Below are 20118 nucleotides of genomic sequence, written 5' to 3' on the forward strand. Positions count from 1 at the left end.
GCACTGTCACCTGTTCTTATTAAATCTGTAAAAAAAAAAAAAGACTGAAGAGCGCCCCCTGCTGACAGTCCGAAGAGCAGCCCCCGCCTCCCCCCGACAGTCCAGAGAGCTCCCACCCGCCTCCGACAGTCCAGAGAGCTCCCACCCGCCTCCGACAGTCCAGAGAGCGCGCCCCCCGCCTCCGACAGTCCAGAGAGCGCGCCCCCCGCCTCCGACAGTCCAGAGAGCGCGCCCCCCCGCCTCCGACAGTCCAGAGAGCGCGCCCCCGCCTCCGACAGTCCAGAGAGCGCGCCCCCCGCCTCCGACAGTCCAGAGAGCGCGCCCCCCCGCCTCCGACAGTCCAGAGAGCGCGCCCCCCCCGCCTCCGACAGTCCAGAGAGCGCGCCCCCCCGCCTCCGACAGTCCAGAGAGCGCGCCCCCCGCCTCCGACAGTCCGAAGAGCGCCCCCCGCCTCCGACAGTCCAGAGAGCGCGCCCCCCCGCCTCCGACAGTCCAGAGAGCGCGCCCCCCGCCTCGCAGTCCAAGAGCGCGCCCCCCGCCTCCGACAGTCCAGAGAGCGCGCCCCCCGCCTCCGACAGTCCAGAGAGCGCGCCCCCCGCCTCCGACAGTCCAGAGAGCGCGCCCCCCCGCCTCCGACAGTCCAGAGAGCGCGCCCCCCCGCCTCCGACAGTCCAGAGAGCGCGCCCCCCGCCTCCGACAGTCCAGAGAGCGCGCCCCCCCGCCTCCGACAGTCCAGAGCGCGCCCCCCCGCCTCCGACAGTCCAGAGAGCGCGCCCCCCCGCCTCCGACAGTCCAGAGAGCGCGCCCCCCCGCCTCCGACAGTCCAGAGAGCGCGCCCCCCCGCCTCCGACAGTCCAGAGAGCGCGCCCCCCCCGCCTCCGACAGTCCAGAGAGCGCGCCCCCCGCCTCCGACAGTCCAGAGAGCGCGCCCCCCCGCCTCCGACAGTCCAGAGAGCGCGCCCCCCGCCTCCGACAGTCCAGAGAGCGCGCCCCCCCGCCTCCGACAGTCCAGAGAGCGCGCCCCCCGCCTCCGACAGTCCAGAGAGGCGCGCCGCCCCCGCCTCCGACAGTCCAGAGAGCGCGCCCCCCGCCTCCGACAGTCCAGAGAGCGCGCCCCCCGCCTCCGACAGTCCAGAGAGCGCGCCCCCCGCCTCCGACAGTCCAGAGAGCGCGCCCCCCCGCCTCCGACAGTCCAGAGAGCGCGCCCCCCCGCCTCCCCGACAGTCCAGAGAGCGCGCCCCCCCGCCTCCGACAGTCCAGAGAGCGCGCCCCCCGCCTCCGACAGTCCAGAGAGCGCGCCCCCCGCCTCCGACAGTCCAGAGAGCGCGCCCCCCCCCGCCTCCCCGACAGTCCAGAGAGCGCGCCCCCCGCCTCCCCGACAGTCCAGAGAGCGCGCCCCCCGCCCTCCCGACAGTCCAGAGAGCGCGCCCCCCGCCTCCCCGACAGTCCAGAGAGCGCGCCCCCCCCGCCTCCCCGACAGTCCAGAGAGCGCGCCCCCCGCCTCCCCGACAGTCCGAGAGAGCGCGCCCCCCGCCTCCCCCGACAGTCCAGAGAGCGCGCCCCCCGCCTCCCCCCGACAGTCCAGAGAGCGCGCCCCCCGCCTCCCCCCGACAGTCCAGAGAGCGCGCCCCCCGCCTCCCCCCGACAGTCCCAGAGAGCGCGCCCCCCGCCTCCCCCCGACAGTCCAGAGAGCGCGCCCCCCCGCCTCCCCCCGACAGTCCAGAGAGCGCGCCCCCCGCCTCCCCGACAGTCCAGAGAGCGCGCCCCCCGCCTCCCCCGACAGTCCAGAGAGCGCGCCCGCCTCCCGCCTCCCCCCGACAGTCCAGAGAGCGCGCCCCCCGCCTCCCCCCGACAGTCCAGAGAGCGCGCCCCCCCGCCTCCCCCCGACAGTCCAGAGAGCGCGCCCCCCCGCCTCCCCCCGACAGTCCAGAGAGCGCGCCCCCCGCCTCCCCCCGACAGTCCAGAGAGCGCGCCCCCCGCCTCCCCCCGACAGTCCAGAGAGCGCGCCCCCCCGCCCCTCCCCCCCGACAGTCCAGAGAGCGCGCCCCCCGCCTCCCCCGACAGTCCAGAGAGCGCGCCCCCCGCCCTCCCCCCGACAGTCCAGAGAGCGCGCCCCCCGCCTCCCCCCGACAGTCCAGAGAGCGCGCCCCCCGCCTCCCCCCGACAGTCCAGAGAGCGCGCCCCCCGCCTCCCCCCGACAGTCCAGAGAGCGCGCCCCCCCGCCTCCCCCCGACAGTCCAGAGAGCGCGCCCCCCCCGCCTCCCCCCGACAGTCCAGAGAGCGCGCCCCCCGCCTCCCCCCGACAGTCCAGAGAGCGCGCCCCCCCGCCTCCCCCCGACAGTCCAGAGAGCGCGCCCCCCGCCTCCCCCCGACAGTCCAGAGAGCGCGCCCCCCCGCCTCCCCCCGACAGTCCAGAGAGCGCGCCCCCCCGCCTCCCCCGACAGTCCAGAGAGCGCGCCCCCCGCCTCCCCCCGACAGTCCAGAGAGCGCGCCCCCCGCCTCCCCCCGACAGTCCAGAGAGCGCGCCCCCCCGCCTCCCCCCGACAGTCCAGAGAGCGCGCCCCCCGCCTCCCCCCGACAGTCCAGAGAGCGCGCCCCCCGCCTCCCCCCGACAGTCCAGAGAGCGCGCCCCCCCGCCTCCCCCCGACAGTCCAGAGAGCGCGCCCCCCGCCTCCCCCCGACAGTCCAGAGAGCGCGCCCCCCCGCCTCCCCCCGACAGTCCAGAGAGCGCGCCCCCCCGCCTCCCCCCGACAGTCCAGAGAGCGCGCCCCCCGCCTCCCCCCGACAGTCCAGAGAGCGCGCCCCCGCCCCTCCCCCCCGACAGTCCAGAGAGCGCGCCCCCCGCCTCCCCCCGACAGTCCAGAGAGCGCGCCCCCCGCCTCCCCCCGACAGTCCAGAGAGCGCGCCCCCGCCTCCCCCCGACAGTCCAGAGAGCGCGCCCCCCGCCTCCCCCCGACAGTCCAGAGAGCGCGCCCCCCGCCTCCCCCCGACAGTCCAGAGAGCGCGCCCCCCGCCTCCCCCCGACAGTCCCAGAGAGCGCGCCCCCCGCCTCCCCCCGACAGTCCAGAGAGCGCGCCCCCCGCCTCCCCCCGACAGTCCAGAGAGCGCGCCCCCCGCCTCCCCCCGACAGTCCAGAGAGCGCGCCCCCCCGCCTCCCCCCGACAGTCCAGAGAGCGCGCCCCCCGCCTCCCCCCGACAGTCCAGAGAGCGCGCCCCCCGCCTCCCCCCGACAGTCCAGAGAGCGCGCCCCCCGCCTCCCCGACAGTCCAGAGAGCGCGCCCCCCCGCCTCCCCCGACAGTCCAGAGAGCGCGCCCCCCCGCCTCCCCCGACAGTCCAGAGAGCGCGCCCCCCGCCTCCGACAGTCCAGAGAGCGCGCCCCCGCCTCCGACAGTCCAGAGAGCGCGCCCCCCGCCTCCGACAGTCCAGAGAGCGCGCCCCCCGCCTCCGACAGTCCAGAGAGCGCGCCCCCCGCCTCCGACAGTCCAGAGAGCGCGCCCCCCGCCTCCGACAGTCCAGAGAGCGCGCCCCCCCGCCTCCCGACAGTCCAGAGAGCGCGCCCCCCGCCTCCGACAGTCCAGAGAGCGCGCCCCCGCCTCCGACAGTCCAGAGAGCGCGCCCCCGCCTCCGGACAGTCCAGAGAGCGCGCCCCCGCCCCGACAGTCCAGAGAGCGCGCCCCCGCCTCCGACAGTCCAGAGAGCGCGCCCCCCGCCTCGACAGTCCAGAGAGCGCGCCCCCGCCCGACAGTCCAGAGAGCGCGCCCCCCGACAGTCCAGAGAGCGCGCCCCCGACAGTCCAGAGAGCGCGCCCCCGACAGTCCAGAGAGCGCGCCCCCCGACAGTCCAGAGAGCGCGGCCCCCGCCCCGACAGTCCAGAGAGCGCGCCCCCCCGACAGTCCAGAGAGCGCGCCCCCCGACAGTCCAGAGAGCGCGCCCCCCCGACAGTCCAGAGAGCGCGCCCCCCCGACAGTCCAGAGAGCGCCCCGACAGTCAGAGCGCCCGACAGTCCAGAGAGCGCGCCCCCCCGACAGTCCAGAGAGCGCGCCCCCCGACAGTCCAGAGAGCGCGCCCCCCGACAGTCCAGAGAGCGCGCCCCCCGACAGTCCAGAGAGCGCGCCCCCCGACAGTCCAGAGAGCGCGCCCCCCGACAGTCCAGAGAGCGCGCCCCCCGACAGTCCAGAGAGCGCGCCCCCCGACAGTCCAGAGAGCGCGCCCCCGACAGTCCAGAGAGCGCCCCCGACAGTCCAGAGAGCGCGCCCCCCCGACAGTCCAGAGAGCGCGCCCCCCGACAGTCCAGAGAGCGCGCCCCCCGACAGTCCAGAGAGCGCGCCCCCCGACAGTCCAGAGAGCGCGCCCCCCGACAGTCCAGAGAGCGCGCCCCCCGACAGTCCAGAGAGCGCGCCCCCCGACAGTCCAGAGCGAGCGCGCCCCCCCGACAGTCCAGAGAGCGCGCCCCCCGACAGTCCAGAGAGCGCGCCCCCCGACAGTCCAGAGAGCGCGCCCCCCGACAGTCCAGAGAGCGCGCCCCCCGACAGTCCAGAGAGCGCGCCCCCCGACAGTCCAGAGAGCGCGCCCCCCGACAGTCCAGAGAGCGCGCCCCCCGACAGTCCAGAGAGCGCGCCCCGACAGTCCAGAGAGCGCGCCCCCCGACAGTCCAGAGAGCGCGCCCCCCGACAGTCCAGAGAGCGCGCCCCCGACAGTCCAGAGAGCGCGCCCCCCGACAGTCCAGAGAGCGCGCCCCCCGACAGTCCAGAGAGCGCGCCCCCCGACAGTCCAGAGAGCGCGCCCCCCCGACAGTCCAGAGAGCGCGCCCCCCGACAGTCCAGAGAGCGCGCCCCCCCGACAGTCCAGAGAGCGCGCCCCCCGACAGTCCAGAGAGCGCGCCCCCCGACAGTCCAGAGAGCGCGCCCCCCGACAGTCCAGAGAGCGCGCCCCCCCGACAGTCCAGAGAGCGCGCCCCCCGACAGTCCAGAGAGCGCGCCCCCCGACAGTCCAGAGAGCGCGCCCCCCGACAGTCCAGAAGAGCGCGCCCCTCCGACAGTCCAGAGAGCGCGCCCTCCGACAGTCCAGAGAGCGCGCCCCTCCGACAGTCCAGAGAGCGCGCCCTCCGACAGTCCAGAGAGCGCGCCCTCGACAGTCCAGAGAGCGCGCCCTCCGACAGTCCAGAGAGCGCGCCCCTCCGACAGTCCAGAGAGCGCGCCCTCCGACAGTCCAGAGAGCGCGCCCTCCGACAGTCCAGAGAGCGCGCCCTCCGACAGTCAGAGAGCGCCCTCCGACAGTCCAGAGAGCGCGCCTCCGACAGTCCAGAGAGCGCGCCCTCCGACAGTCCAGAGAGCGCGCCCTCCGACAGTCCAGAGAGCGCGCCCTCCGACAGTCCAGAGAGCGCGCCCTCCGACAGTCCAGAGAGCGCGCCCTCGACAGTCCAGAGCGCGCCTCCGACAGTCCAGAGAGCGCGCCCTCCGACAGTCCAGAGAGCGCGCCCTCGACAGTCAGAGAGGCGCCTCCGACAGTCCAGAGAGCGCGCCCTCCGACAGTCCAGAGAGCGCGCCCTCCGACAGTCCAGAGAGCGCGCCCTCCGACAGTCCCAGAGAGCGCGCCCTCCGACAGTCCAGAGAGCGCGCCCTCCGACAGTCCAGAGAGCGCGCCCTCCGACAGTCCAGAGAGCGCGCCCTCCGACAGTCCAGAGAGCGCGCCCTCCGACAGTCCAGAGAGCGCGCCCTCCGACAGTCCAGAGAGCGCGCCCTCCGACAGTCCAGAGAGCGCGCCCTCCGACAGTCCAGAGAGCGCGCCCTCCGACAGTCCAGAGAGCGCGCCCTCCGACAGTCCAGAGAGCGCGCCTCCGACAGTCCAGAGAGCGCGCCCTCCGACAGTCCAGAGAGCGCGCCCTCCGACAGTCCAGAGAGCGCGCCCTCCGACAGTCCAGAGAGCGCGCCCTCCGACAGTCCAGAGAGCGCGCCCTCCGACAGTCCAGAGAGCGCGCCCTCCGACAGTCCAGAGAGCGCGCCCCTCCGACAGTCCAGAGAGCGCGCCCTCCGACAGTCCAGAGAGCGCGCCCTCCGACAGTCCAGAGAGCGCGCCCTCCGACAGTCCAGAGAGCGCGCCCTCCGACAGTCCAGAGAGCGCGCCCCTCCGACAGTCCAGAGAGCGCGCCCCCCGCCTCCGACAGTCCAGAGAGCGCGCCCCCCGCCTCCGACAGTCCAGAGAGCGCGCCCCCCCGCCTCCGACAGTCCAGAGAGCGCGCCCCCCCGCCTCCGACAGTCCAGAGAGCGCGCCCCCCCGCCTCCGACAGTCCAGAGAGCGCGCCCCCCCCGCCTCCGACAGTCCAGAGAGCGCGCCCCCCCCGCCTCCGACAGTCCAGAGAGCGCGCCCCCCCCGCCTCCGACAGTCCAGAGAGCGCCCCGCCCCGCCTCCGACAGTTCAGAGAGCGCGCCCCCCCCGCCTCCGACAGTTCAGAGAGCGCGCCCCCCCGCCTCCGACAGTCCAGAGAGCGCCCGCCCCGCCTCCGACAGTCCAGAGAGCGCGCCCCCCCCCCGCCTCCGACAGTCCAGAGAGCGCCCCCCCGCCTCCGACAGTCCAGAGAGCGCCCCCCCCCCCCCGCCTCCGACAGTCCAGAGAGCGCCCCCCTGCCTCCGGACAGTGCCCCCTGACATTCCGGAAAGCGCCCTCCTACCCTCAATGGCGAACGCCATCCCTCAACCATCCGGAGAACTCGGCGAGCGCCCCCCAAACCGTCCGCAGAGCCCGGCGAGCGCCCCCCCTCCCCAATAGTCCGGAGAACCCAGAACCCCCCCTCCCCCGTTGGTGAGCGCAGTCTCCCCCCCCCCCCCCCCCAATGGGGCTAAGAGAAATAGCAGTAAATGGAGTAAGATTGCAGAATTCATTGCTTCCTTCCCTACTGATCCTGTGACCGCTGCCGCCTATCGGTTGACTGCCGTATATGCTGGCATCGTGGCGCCTGCCCTATGTGATTCCATACTCCTGCCCCATACAGGGAAACGATGCCACGCAGCGCCCAGAAGCCATAGCACAGCACAGCTGCGAGTGCTGCCTGACACATTATGGATGCGGTGCCGTCAGGTCATTAGCCGGTCGGGCTTTATCCTGTGATACCACACACATTATACCGCCATATGACGCCATCACCGCTGATGCACATGTCCTGCTGATTCTTCAGTCTGACTCTGGGCTCTGTTTTGGGCAGTCCTGGTGCAGATTTCCAGTGATCGGAGGAAGATCGGGCCCCCGCCCTGAATTCCTGGAACTGATGTAGACGGACGCGCAGCCTCCGCCGTGTCCGCGAGTGTAACTTCCTCCGATGTTCTCTATCATTATAATAAAAGGCACCTGAGCGTGTCACCGCCGCCATGAGTCTCATGACAGCGCTCGTGGTCACCCTGCTTTCCACATGTCCTGAATGGCATGTACACTGACATTTAGAGATACATCCCCGTCCTCCTGATGGCTGCCGCTCTCCTGTGTCAGTGGTCGCTGTAGTGCTGACTTTCTGTTCATGAGTCAGGATGCACCGCAGTGTGCTGCAGGTGATGCATTTTGTGTTGTCCATGGGGCAGGCAGAAGAGAAGGTGCTGAGGGCATTATGTGTGAGTGGTTGGCAGCGCTGGCCGAGCATCGGGCTGCAGACCTGGCGATTTATGTATTGCCGCATCACCGCAGAGTTTTCCTTTCTCCTGAAGGTCATGCAACTTTTACTGCGCCAGTTTCTTGCCAAAGTTTCCCATATACCAGTGCCATGCCGTAGGATGGGAGCGACAGGAATGACACCAGGCAAACTGGCATCATACTGGGAGAAAGTCTTCTATCAACATGGGATCCCTGAACCCGAGGACTCCAGCCAAATACTAATAGCTCATGCACTGGGAGCAAAGACCGTGAGTGCAAAATCCTGGGGGCAAAAGAGAAGTTTGAAGGAAGGGACTGAGGGGCGGGGGGGGATCTGGAGGAAGGGACTGAGGGGGGGGGGATCTGGAGGAGGGGACTGAGGGGGGGGGGATCTGGAGGAGGGGACTGAGGGGGGGGGGATCTGGAGGAAGGGACTGAGGGGGGGGATCTGGAGGAAGGGACTGAGGGGGGGGATCTGGAGGAAGGGACTGAGGGGGGGATCTGGAGGAAGGGACAGGGGGGGGGATCTGGAGGAAGGGACTGAGGGCGGGGGATCTGGAGGAAGGGACTGAGGGGGGGGATCTGGAGGAAGGGACTGAGGGGGGGGATCTGGAGGAAGGGACTGAGGGGGGGGGATCTGGAGGAAGGGACAGGGGGGGGGATCTGGAGGAAGGGACTGAGGGCGGGGGATCTGGAGGAAGGGACTGAGGGGGGGGATCTGGAGGAAGGGACTGAGGGGGGGGATCTGGAGGAAGGGACTGAGGGGGGGGGATCTGGAGGAAGGGACTGAGGGGGGGGATCTGGAGGAAGGGACTGAGGGGGGGGATCTGGAGGAAGGGACTGAGGGGGGGGGATCTGGAGGAAGGGACTGAGGGGGGGGGATCTGGAGGAAGGGACTGAGGGGGGGGGATCTGGAGGAAGGGACTGAGGGGGGGGGATCTGGAGGAAGGGACTGAGGGGGGGGGATCTGGAGGAAGGGACTGAGGGGGGGGGATCTGGAGGAAGGGACTGAGGGGGGGGATCTGGAGGAAGGGACTGAGGGGGGGGGATCTGGAGGAAGGGACTGAGGGGGGGGATCTGGAGGAAGGGACTGAGGGGGGGATCTGGAGGAAGGGACTGAGGGGGGGGGATCTGGAGGAAGGGACTGAGGGGGGGGGGATCTGGAGGAAGGGACTGAGGGGGGGGGATCTGGAGGAAGGGACTGAGGGGGGGGGATCTGGAGGAAGGGACTGAGGGGGGGGGATCTGGAGGAAGGGACTGAGGGGGGGGATCTGGAGGAAGGGACTGAGGGGGGGGATCTGGAGGAAGGGACTGAGGGGGGGGGATCTGGAGGAAGGGACTGAGGGGGGGGGATCTGGAGGAAGGGACTGAGGGGGGAGGAAGGGACTGGGGGGAATCTGGAGCAAGGGACTGAGGGGGGGGAAGGGACTGAGGGGGGGAATCTGGAGGAAGGGACTGAGGGGGGGGATCTGGAGGAAGGGACTGAGGGGGGGAATCTGGAGCAAGGGACTGAGGGGGGGGAAGGGACTGAGGGGGGGAATCTGGAGCAAGGGACTGAGGGGGGGAATCTGGAGCAAGGGACTGAGGGGGGGGATCTGGAGGAAGGGACTGAGGGGGGGGATCTGGAGGAAGGGACTGAGGGGGGGAATCTGGAGCAAGGGACTGAGGGGGGGAAGGGACTGAGGGGGGGAAGGGACTGAGGGGGGGAATCTGGAGCAAGGGACTGAGGGGGGGAATCTGGAGCAAGGGACTGAGGGGGGGGATCTGGAGCAAGGGACTGAGGGGGGGAATCTGGAGCAAGGGACTGAGGGGGGGAATCTGGAGCAAGGGACTGAGGGGGGGAATCTGGAGCAAGGGACTGAGGGGGGGGATCTGGAGGAAGGGACTGAGGGGGGGAATCTGGAGCAAGGGACTGAGGGGGGGATCTGGAGGAAGGGACTGAGGGGGGGAATCTGGAGGAGGGGACTGAGGGGCCTGGAGCAATAGAGTTGGGGGGGGATCTGGAGGAGGGGACTGAGGGGTCTGGAGCAATAGAGTTGGGGGTGTTCTAGTGGAAGGAACTGAGGGGTCTGGAAAGGGAGGTGAGGACAAATGGGTCAGGTTTGGAGGGGAGAGAAGCGTCTGCTGTTTCATTACTTTTACTATACAGGTTCCTGTGGCTCCTCTCTGCTTCGGTGGTGGTGGTGGTGCTCTGGTTGGGGGAGTGCTCCTGTGGTGGTGGGGGGAGTTCTCCGGTCCTCACAGATCCCATTTTCTTTCTGGCAGATGCACAGTATCGGCTCCTGCGCAGCTTGGTCTCCAGTATCTACAGATCAGCTGCTGCTCGTAGAGAAAATGGCGCAAGAACGTCTGAAGAGGTGAGTCTCAGTATTAGGCCGGGATCACACTACCGTGTGTGATGCGAGAAACTCGCACGAGTCTCTCGCATCAACACCCGGCACTAGCGCCGGCACTCAGGACCAGAGCTGCGGCTGCATAGAAATACATACAGCCGCAGCTCCCGGTATATACGTGTATATGGTGTGCGGAGCGGCATGTCTCCGTGTGTGCGGTGTGCGGAGCGGCATGTCTCCGTGTGTACGGTGTGCGGAGCGGCATGTCTCCGTGTGTACGGTGTGCGGAGCGGCATGTCTCCGTGTGTACGGTGTGCGGAGCGGCATGTCTCCGTGTATACGGTGTGCGGAGCGGCATGTCTCCGTGTGTGCGGTGTGCGGAGCGGCATGTCTCCGTATATACTGTGTGCGGAGCGGCATGTCTCCGTGTGTACGGTGTGCGGAGCGGCATGTCTCCGTGTGTGCGGAGCGGGAAGTCTCCGTGTGTACGGTGTGCGGAGCAGGAAACATGCAAAACACAAGCCACAGAGACACCATCACGTTTCTCAACGCAAGCAATAACTTTTACTAGGCATTGCTCCTACTAGCCAGTTTCCTCCTCCACACTGATGAGGGGCAATACCCCGAAACAGCTGTCTGTGGATGGACACCATGTTTTGGCATAGGTGGTTTCCTTCATTGGAGACTGCCCTTCCCGTGGTTGTTCCTTCCCGGGGAAAGACCTGGCTAGTCATTGCTTGCATTGAGAAACATGATGGTGTCTCCGCGGCTTGTGTTTTATACGGTGTATGGAGTGGAGCGCGACGTCTCCACATGTATACGGAGCAGAGCGGGATGTCTCCGTGTATACGGTGTGTGGAGCGGAGCGGGATGTCTCCATGTATACGGTGTGTGGAGCGGAGCAGGATGTCTCCGTGTATACGGTGTGTGGAGCGGAGCGGGATGTCTCCGTGTATACGGTGTGTGGAGCGGAGCGGGATGTCTCCGTGTATACGGTGTGTGGAGCGGAGCGGGATGTCTCCGTGTATACGGTGTGTGGAGCGGAGCGGGATGTCTCCGTGTATACGGTGTGTGGAGCGGAGCGGGATGTCTCCGTGTATACGGTGTGTGGAGCGGAGCGGGATGTCTCCGTGTATACGGTGTGTGGAGCGGAGCGGGATGTCTCCGTGTATACGGTGTGTGGAGCGGAGCGGGATGTCTCCGTGTATACGGTGTGTGGAGCGGAGCGGGATGTCTCCGTGTATACGGTGTGTGGAGCGGAGCGGGATGTCTCCGTGTATACGGTGTGTGGAGCGGAGCGGGATGTCTCCGTGTATACGGTGTGTGGAGCGGAGCGGGATGTCTCCGTGTATACGGTGTGTGGAGCGGAGCGGGATGTCTCCGTGTATACGGTGTGTGGAGCGGAGTGCGACGTCTCCACGTGTATACAGAGTGTGGAGCGGGATGTCTCCGTGTATACGGTGTGTGGAGCGGAGTGCGACGTCTCCACGTGTATACAGAGTGTGGAGCGGGATGTCTCCGTGTATACAGAGTGTGGAGCGGAGTGCAACGTCTCCACGTGTATACAGAGTGTGGAGCGGGATGTCTCCGTGTATACGGTGTGTGGAGCGGAGTGCGACGTCTCCACGTGTATACTGTGTGTAGAGCGGAGTGCGACGTCTCCACGTGTATACAGAGTGTGGAGCACGATGTCTCCACGTGTATACGGTGTGCGGAGCGCGGCGTCTCCACGTGTATACGGTGTGCGGAGCGCGGCGTCTCCACGTGTATACGGTGTGCGGAGCGCGGCGTCTCCACGTGTATACGGTGTGCGGAGCGCGGCGTCTCCACGTGTATACGGTGTGCGGAGCGCGGCGTCTCCACGTGTATACAGAGTGCGGAGCGGGATGTCTCCACGTGTATACGGTGTGCGGAGCGGGATGTCTCCACGTGTATACAGAGTGCGGAGCGGGATGTCTCCACGTGTATACAGAGTGTGGAGCGCGATGTCTCCACGTGTATACAGAGTGCGGAGCGGGATGTCTCCACGTGTATACGGTGTGCGGAGCGGGATGTCTCCACGTGTATACGGTGTGCGGAGCGGGATGTCTCCACGTGTATACGGTGTGCGGAGCGGGATGTCTCCACGTGTATACGGTGTGCGGAGCGGGATGTCTCCACGTGTATACGGTGTGCGGAGCGGGATGTCTCCACGTGTATACGGTGTGCGGAGCGGGATGTCTCCACGTGTATACGGTGTGCGTAGCGGGATGTCTCCGTGTATACGGTGTGTGGAGCGGAGCGGGATGTCTCCGTGTATACGGTGTGCGGAGCGGGACGTCTCCACGTGTATACGGTGTGCGGAGCGGGATGTCTCCACGTGTATACGGTGTGTGGAGCGGAGCGGGATGTCTCCGTGTATACGGTGTGTGGAGCCGAGCGGGACGTCTCCACGTGTATACAGAGTGTGGAGCGCGATGTCTCCACGTGTATACGGTGTGCGGAGCGCGGCGTCTCCACGTGTATACGGTGTGCGGAGCGCGGCGTCTCCTCGTGTATACGGTGTGCGGAGCGCGGCGTCTCCACGTGTATACGGTGTGCGGAGCGCGGCGTCTCCACGTGTATACGGTGTGCGGAGCGCGGCGTCTCCACGTGTATACGGTGTGCGGAGCGCGGCGTCTCCACGTGTATACGGTGTGCGGAGCGCGGCGTCTCCACGTGTATACGGTGTGCGGAGCGGGATGTCTCCACGTGTATACAGAGTGTGGAGCGGGATGTCTCCACGTGTATACGGTGTGTGGAGCGGGATGTCTCCACGTGTATACGGTGTGCGGAGCGGGATGTCTCCACGTGTATACGGTGTGCGGAGCGCGGCGTCTCCACGTGTATACGGTGTGCGGAGCGCGGCGTCTCCACGTGTATACGGTGTGCGGAGCGCGGCGTCTCCACGTGTATACGGTGTGCGGAGCGCGGCGTCTCCACGTGTATACGGTGTGCGGAGCGCGGCGTCTCCACGTGTATACGGTGTGCGGAGCGCGGCGTCTCCACGTGTATACGGTGTGCGGAGCGCGGCGTCTCCACGTGTATACGGTGTGCGGAGCGGGACGTCTCCACGTGTATACAGAGTGCGGAGCGGGATGTCTCCACGTGTATACGGTGTGCGGAGCGCGGCGTCTCCACGTGTATACGGTGTGCGGAGCGCGGCGTCTCCACGTGTATACGGTGTGCGGAGCGCGGCGTCTCCACGTGTATACGGTGTGCGGAGCGCGGCGTCTCCACGTGTATACGGTGTGCGGAGCGCGGCGTCTCCACGTGTATACGGTGTGCGGAGCGCGGCGTCTCCACGTGTATACGGTGTGCGGAGCGCGGCGTCTCCACGTGTATACGGTGTGCGGAGCGCGGCGTCTCCACGTGTATACGGTGTGCGGAGCGCGGCGTCTCCACGTGTATACGGTGTGCGGAGCGCGGCGTCTCCACGTGTATACGGTGTGCGGAGCGCGGCGTCTCCACGTGTATACGGTGTGCGGAGCGGGATGTCTCCACGTGTATACGGAGTGCGGAGCGGGATGTCTCCACGTGTATACGGTGTGCGGAGCGCGGCGTCTCCACGTGTATACGGTGTGCGGAGCGCGGCGTCTCCACGTGTATACGGTGTGCGGAGCGCGGCGTCTCCACGTGTATACGGTGTGCGGAGCGCGGCGTCTCCACGTGTATACGGTGTGCGGAGCGCGGCGTCTCCACGTGTATACGGTGTGCGGAGCGCGGCGTCTCCACGTGTATACGGTGTGTGGAGCGGAGAGCGTCGATCCTGCAGGTGCACGATATACACAGCACATACAACTGAATATATGTGCGGGGGGTCGCTCCTCACACCGGTGCTGTTCTGCCAAACAGGCAGTGGCTTTAGGGCTCGCACTGTTCTCTGTCTCCTGTGCCCTCGCTCTGTAGGCTTCCTTTGGGCAGAGCCCGGACTCATCCTTCATATTTTTCTTGCCTCCAGGGTTCCCGTCCAGTATATAATTGGAGAATGGGACTTCCTGGACATGACGTTAGAAATGAGACCCCCAGTGCTGATCCCGAGGCCGGAGACTGAGGTAGGAGAGGGTTAGGGCTTTGTAGCTGCCTTATCTGCTCCATTATATCGCCTCCATAGCTGGAGTCTGAAATCTGCCACCTGCGTCATTAGAGACGCCATCTCCTGCTCCTCTCTTTCATACTTTACACTGCAGCTCTGCTCTGTTTCTTCAGGGAGGAGCCTCAATAGTAAGAGGGAGGAGTCTTGCGGTCGCCTGTACAGTATGGCCGTTGTAGTGATGTTGTGTCTCTGATGCAGGAGCTCGTGGGGCTGGTGGTGGCCGTCTGCGAGGAGCTGCACTGTTCTACCGAGGCCTCCGTCCTAGAGGTTGGCTGTGGATCAGGAGCTGTGTCCTTGGCGTTACTCCGGATGATCCCTCAGGTAAAGGGGCCTCCGCCGTGACGCTCACGCTCTATCCCTCCTACCGCTGTGTCCTGTGATGCCCTGTGATGAGTGGATCCTGCGCTCCCCGCATCTCCCCTGCGCTCCCCGGATTCACCCTCTGCCTCTCCATGTCTCTTAGGTGTGCGTCATCGCCATAGATAAATCCGAGGCCGCCGTGAGTCTGACCCGTGATAATGCTGTGAGGTAGGTCCCTGAACTAGGACCGCAGAGCCGAGCGCTGCGCAGCTCCTTACTCTTTCCCTCCTTCCTCCAGGCTCGGCCTGCAGCACAGACTTCACCTCCTGCAGCACGACATTCTGACCGGTGAGATGTGGACGCTTGGCAGCGCAGTGTCACAGACACCGTATCCGGTGCGCTACTGACCTCTTCTCTCACAACGCAGATCCCATAGAGCGACTGCTGGATCTGGGGGCCGTGTCTGCGGTGGTCAGTAACCCACCCTATATATGTACAGAAGACATGAGTCAGCTGGAGCCGGAGATCCTCAGGTGGGTGCTGTATGGGGCCGGGGGGGTCTCCTGTCTGTACCCTCCTGTTATTAGCCTGAGCTCTTCCAGCCTGTACCACGTTCCTAGATATGAAGACCACTCAGCGTTACATGGGGGTCTCGATGGGATGGATGTGATGAAGGGGATCCTACGTCTTGCACCGCTCCTGCTAAAGGATGGGGGGTAAGTGACCTCATTGGAGGACAACATCTCCAAGGAGTCTGTATGTTTCCTCCGGGTTCTCCGGTTTCTTCCCACATTCCAAAGACATACTGATAGGGAATGTAGATTGTGAGCCTCAATGGGGACAGTGATGATAATGTCTGTAAAGCGCTGTGGAATTAATGGCGCTATATAATGAGTAGAGTAAAATAAATAAAATCATTGCGACTTCTGCAGGATGTTCAGGGACACCAATGTCTTCTATTCCTTCAATTTCCAGGGATGTTTTTCTGGAGGGGGATCCTCGGCATCCTGAGATGGTGAAAAAATGGCTGGAAGACCACCCAGAAGGGCGACTACAGCTCCAGAATATAGTGAAGGATTTCTGCGGCAAGTAAGTGTCCGGGAAGGCAGGGTGAGCCTTGCCGGTGTGTGTGTGTGGGGGGGGGGGCAGGGTGAGCCTTGCCTGTGTGTGTGTGTGCGTGGGGGGGCAGGGTGAGCCTTGCGTGTGTGTGTGTGTGTGTGTGTGTGTGTGTGTGTGTGTGTGTGTGTGGGGGGGGGGGGGGCAGGGTGAGCCTTGCCTGTGTGTGTGTGTGTGTGTGTGTGTGTGTGTGTGTGTGTGTGTGTGGGGGGGGGGCAGGGTGAGCCTTGCCTGTGTGTGTGTGTGTGTGTGTGTGTGTGTGTGTGTGTGTGGGGGGCAGGGTGAGCCTTGCCTGTGTGTGTGTGTGTGTGGGGGGGGGGGGGGCAGGGTGAGCCTTGCCTGTGTGTGTGTGTGTGTGGGGGGGGCAGGGTGAGCCTTGCCTGTGTGTGTGTGTGTGTGTGTGGGGGGGGCAGGGTGAGCCCTGCTGGTGTGTGTGTGGGGGGGGCAGGGTGAGCCCTGCCGGTGTGTGTGTGTGGGGGGGGCAGGGTGAGCCCTGCCGGTGTGTGTGTGTGGGGGAGGCAGGGTGAGCCCTGCCGGTGTGTGTGTGTGGGGGAGGCAGGGTGAGCCCTGCCGGTGTGTGTGTGTGTGGGGGAGGCAGGGTGAGCCCTGCCGGTGTGTGTGTGTGGGGGAGGCAGGGTGAGCCCTGCCGGTGTGTGTGTGTGGGGGAGGCAGGGTGAGCCCTGCCGGTGTGTGTGTGTGTGGGGGAGGCAGGGTGAGCCCTGCCGGTGTGTGTGTGTGGGGGAGGCAGGGTGAGCCCTGCCGGTGTGTGTGTGTGTGGGGGAGGCAGGGTGAGCCCTGCCGGTGTGTGTGTGTGTGGGGGAGGCAGGGTGAGCCCTGCCGGTGTGTGTGTGTGTGGGGGAGGCAGGGTGAGCCCTGCCGGTGTGTGTGTGTGTGGGGGAGGCAGGGTGAGCCCTGCCGGTGTGTGTGTGTGGGGGAGGCAGGGTGAGCCCTGCCGGTGTGTGTGTGTGGGGGAGGCAGGGTGAGCCCTGCCGGTGTGTGTGTGTGGGGGAGGCAGGGTGAGCCCTGCCGGTGTGTGTGTGTGTGGGGGAGGCAGGGTGAGCCCTGCCGGTGTGTGTGTGTGTGGGGGAGGCAGGGTGAGCCCTGCCGGTGTGTGTGTGTGTGGGGGAGGCAGGGTGAGCCCTGCCGGTGTGTGTGTGTGTGGGGGAGGCAGGGTGAGCCCTGCCGGTGTGTGTGTGTGTGGGGGAGGCAGGGTGAGCCCTGCCGGTGTGTGTGTGTGTGGGGGAGGCAGGGTGAGCCCTGCCGGTGTGTGTGTGTGTGGGGGAGGCAGGGTGAGCCCTGCCGGTGTGTGTGTGTGTGGGGGAGGCAGGGTGAGCCCTGCCGGTGTGTGTGTGTGTGGGGGAGGCAGGGTGAGCCCTGCCGGTGTGTGTGTGTGTGGGGGAGGCAGGGTGAGCCCTGCCGGTGTGTGTGTGTGTGGGGGAGGCAGGGTGAGCCCTGCCGGTGTGTGTGTGTGGGGGAGGCAGGGTGAGCCCTGCCGGTGTGTGTGTGTGTGGGGGAGGCAGGGTGAGCCCTGCCGGTGTGTGTGTGTGGGGGAGGCAGGGTGAGCCCTGCCGGTGTGTGTGTGTGGGGGAGGCAGGGTGAGCCCTGCCGGTGTGTGTGTGGGGGAGGCAGGGTGAGCCCTGCCGGTGTGTGTGTGGGGGAGGCAGGGTGAGCCCTGCCGGTGTGTGTGTGGGGGAGGCAGGGTGAGCCCTGCCGGTGTGTGTGTGTGTGGGGGAGGCAGGGTGAGCCCTGCTGGTGTGTGTGTGTGTGGGGGAGGCAGGGTGAGCCCTGCAGGCGCGGTGCAGGACTGCGCAGTGCCCATCGGTGTAACATATGCCGTCTGTCCACATTCATACATCTTGTTGTTGCTCTCTTGTCCGGCCCCAATGTCTGACTTATGTTTATCCTCAGGCCTCGCTTCATCCATCTACGGAGGAGACAAAGCTCTGAGCGCTGACACTGCGAACAAGTCACTCCTGAGGTACTCATCCTTCCATACTGTTGTATCTCAGCCCTGTGCACTGACACTGTGGACACCAGGACAAGTCGCTAGTGAGGTATCTGTCCCTCCGTATTGGTGTAGCTCCGGGAAATGAGGATGCTCTATTGAGAGTGATGCATCATGGGAAGAAACGTGAAATGTGGCTGGAGCATGTGTGTCCCAAATATAGAAGGAACCCCCTGAACATCTTTGCCCCGGACCCCAGAAATCAGAGCCGCAGCGATCAGCCTCGAACACTGAGCACCAATGACGCTGATGTGGGTAATTCTTTGTCCATTGATCAGATCTTTATTCCAGCACCAGGGGCTGACAACTTGTCACTCATGTATACAGGCAGGTTGTCAGCAGTGATGGATGAGGGGCAGTGTTGTAGTGTGAGGTGTGTGGTCTGATCAGTGGATGGTGGCCTGGCAGCTTTCTGTCCTCCTCCTCCCTTGGTGTCCCTCTTCCCGACGCCGTCCCTCCTCCTCCATCATCCAGGAATCCTGCACTGTTGCCAGTTCCTAGAATCCGGGTGACAAAGTCCCGTCCGTCCTGGAGATCTTTCCTGGAATTCAGCAATGAATGACGAGGGTGGAAATTGTCTGACTCTCCCTGATGTCATGTATGATGGCGTCTGCTCTGTGTGTCGCCGGCTCTGTGGGGTGTCTTCTCTGTGGGTCTCCGGCTCTTGTGGGTCTCCGGCTCTTGTGGGTCTCCGGCTCTTGTGGGTCTCCGGCTCTTGTGGGTCTCCGGCTCTTGTGGGTCTCCGGCTCTTGTGGGTCTCCGGCTCTTGTGGGTCTCCAGCTCTTGTGGGTCTCCGGCTCTTGTGAGTTACCTTCTCTGTGGGTCTCCGGCTCTTGTGGGTCTCCGGCTCTTGTGGGTTACCTTCTCTGTGGGTCTCCGGCTCTTGTGGATCTCTGGCTCTGTGGGTCTCCGGCTCTTGTGGGTCTCCGGCTCTTGTGAGTTACCTTCTCTGTGGGTCTCCGGCTCTGTGGGTTTCCGGCTCTTGTGGGTCTCCGGCTCTTGTGAGTTACCTTCTCTGTGGGTCTCTGGCTCTTGTGGGTCTCCGGCTCTTGTGGGTTACCTTCTCTGTGGGTCTACGGCTCTTGTGGATCTCCGGCTCTGTGGGTCTCCGGCTCTTGTGGGTCTCCGGCTCTTGTGAGTTACCTTCTCTGTGGGTCTCCGGCTCTGTGGGTTTCCGGCTCTTGTGGGTCTCCGGCTCTTGTGAGTTACCTTCTCTGTGGGTCTCCGGCTCTTGTGAGTTACCTTCTCTGTGGGTCTCCGGCTCTTGTGAGTTACCTTCTCTGTGGGTCTCCGGCTCTTGTGAGTTACCTTCTCTGTGGGTCTCCGGCTCTTGTGAGTTACCTTCTCTGTGGGTCTCCGGCTCTTGTGAGTTACCTTCTCTGTGGGTCTCTGGCTCTTGTGGGTCTCCGGCTCTTGTGGGTCTCCGGCTCTTGTGGGTCTCCGGCTCTTGTGGGTCTCCGGCTCTTGTGAGTTACCTTCTCTGTGGGTCTCCGGCTCTTGTGAGTTACCTTCTCTGTGGGTCTCCGGCTCTTGTGAGTTACCTTCTCTGTGGGTCTCCGGCTCTTGTGAGTTACCTTCTCTGTGGGTCTCCGGCTCTTGTGAGTTACCTTCTCTGTGGGTCTCCGGCTCTTGTGAGTTACCTTCTCTGTGGGTCTCCGGCTCTTGTGAGTTACCTTCTCTGTGGGTCTCCGGCTCTTGTGAGTTACCTTCTCTGTGGGTCTCCGGCTCTTGTGAGTTACCTTCTCTGTGGGTCTCCGGCTCTTGTGAGTTACCTTCTCTGTGGGTCTCCGGCTCTGTGGATCTCCGGCTCTGTGGGTCTCCGGCTCTTGTGAGTTACCTTCACTGTGGGTCTCCGGCTCTGTGGGTCTCCAGCTCTGTGGGTCTCCGGCTCTTGTGGGTCTCCGGCTCTTGTGAGTTACCTTCTCTGTGGGTCTCCGGCTCTTGTGAGTTACCTTCTCTGTGGGTCTCCGGCTCTGTGGGTCTCCGGCTCTTGTGGGTCTCCGGCTCTTGTGAGTTACCTTCTCTGTGGGTCTCCGGCTCTTGTGAGTTACCTTCTCTGTGGGTCTCCGGCTCTTGTGGGTCTCCGGCTCTTGTGGGTCTCCGGCTCTTGTGAGTTACCTTCTCTGTGGGTCTCCGGCTCTTGTGAGTTACCTTCTCTGTGGCTCTCCGGCTCTTGTGAGTTACCTTCTCTGTGGCTCTCCGGCTCTTGTGAGTTACCTTCTCTGTGGCTCTCCGGCTCTTGTGAGTTACCTTCTCTGTGGGTCTCCGGCTCTTGTGAGTTACCTTCTCTGTGGGTCTCCGGCTCTTGTGAGTTACCTTCTCTGTGGGTCTCCGGCTCTTGTGAGTTACCTTCTCTGTGGGTCTCCGGCTCTTGTGAGTTACCTTCTCTGTGGGTCTCCGGCTCTGTGGGTCTTCGGCTCTGTGGGTCTCCGGCTCTGTGGGTCTCCGGCTCTTGTGAGTTACCTTCTCTGTGGGTCTCCGGCTCTTGTGAGTTACCTTCTCTGTGGGTCTCCGGCTCTTGTGAGTTACCTTCTCTGTGGGTCTCCGGCTCTTGTGAGTTACCTTCTCTGTGGGTCTCCGGCTCTGTGGGTCTCCGGCTCTTGTGAGTTACCTTCTCTGTGGGTCTCCGGCG

General features: G+C 65.4%; 1 protein-coding gene across 3 annotated transcripts in view; it reads left to right on the top strand.

Annotated features, from left to right (window-relative positions):
* The first annotated feature begins 6831 nt into the window (after window positions 1-6831).
* HEMK1 (HemK methyltransferase 1, mitochondrial release factors N(5)-glutamine) overlaps window positions 6832-20118 on the top strand; it is a 42511-nt gene continuing 29224 nt past the window's right edge. For all 3 annotated transcript variants that reach the window (XM_073562523.1, XM_073562525.1, XM_073562522.1), the window contains exons 1-10: window positions 6832-7887; window positions 9884-9975; window positions 13931-14024; window positions 14264-14386; window positions 14529-14593; window positions 14664-14713; window positions 14793-14898; window positions 14968-15081; window positions 15341-15454; window positions 17390-17459. In XM_073562523.1, coding sequence (XP_073418624.1) covers window positions 7519-7887; window positions 9884-9975; window positions 13931-14024; window positions 14264-14386; window positions 14529-14593; window positions 14664-14713; window positions 14793-14898; window positions 14968-15081; window positions 15341-15454; window positions 17390-17435 — 1173 coding nt within the window. In that variant the 5' untranslated portion in view covers window positions 6832-7518 and the 3' untranslated portion in view covers window positions 17436-17459. The remainder of the gene's footprint in view (window positions 7888-9883; window positions 9976-13930; window positions 14025-14263; window positions 14387-14528; window positions 14594-14663; window positions 14714-14792; window positions 14899-14967; window positions 15082-15340; window positions 15455-17389; window positions 17460-20118) is intronic.

Source organism: Dendrobates tinctorius, unplaced genomic scaffold, assembly GCF_039654945.1.
Source record: "Dendrobates tinctorius isolate UK_male_01 unplaced genomic scaffold, ASM3965494v1 ptg000357l, whole genome shotgun sequence".
Classification (NCBI taxonomy): domain Eukaryota; kingdom Metazoa; phylum Chordata; class Amphibia; order Anura; family Dendrobatidae; genus Dendrobates; species Dendrobates tinctorius.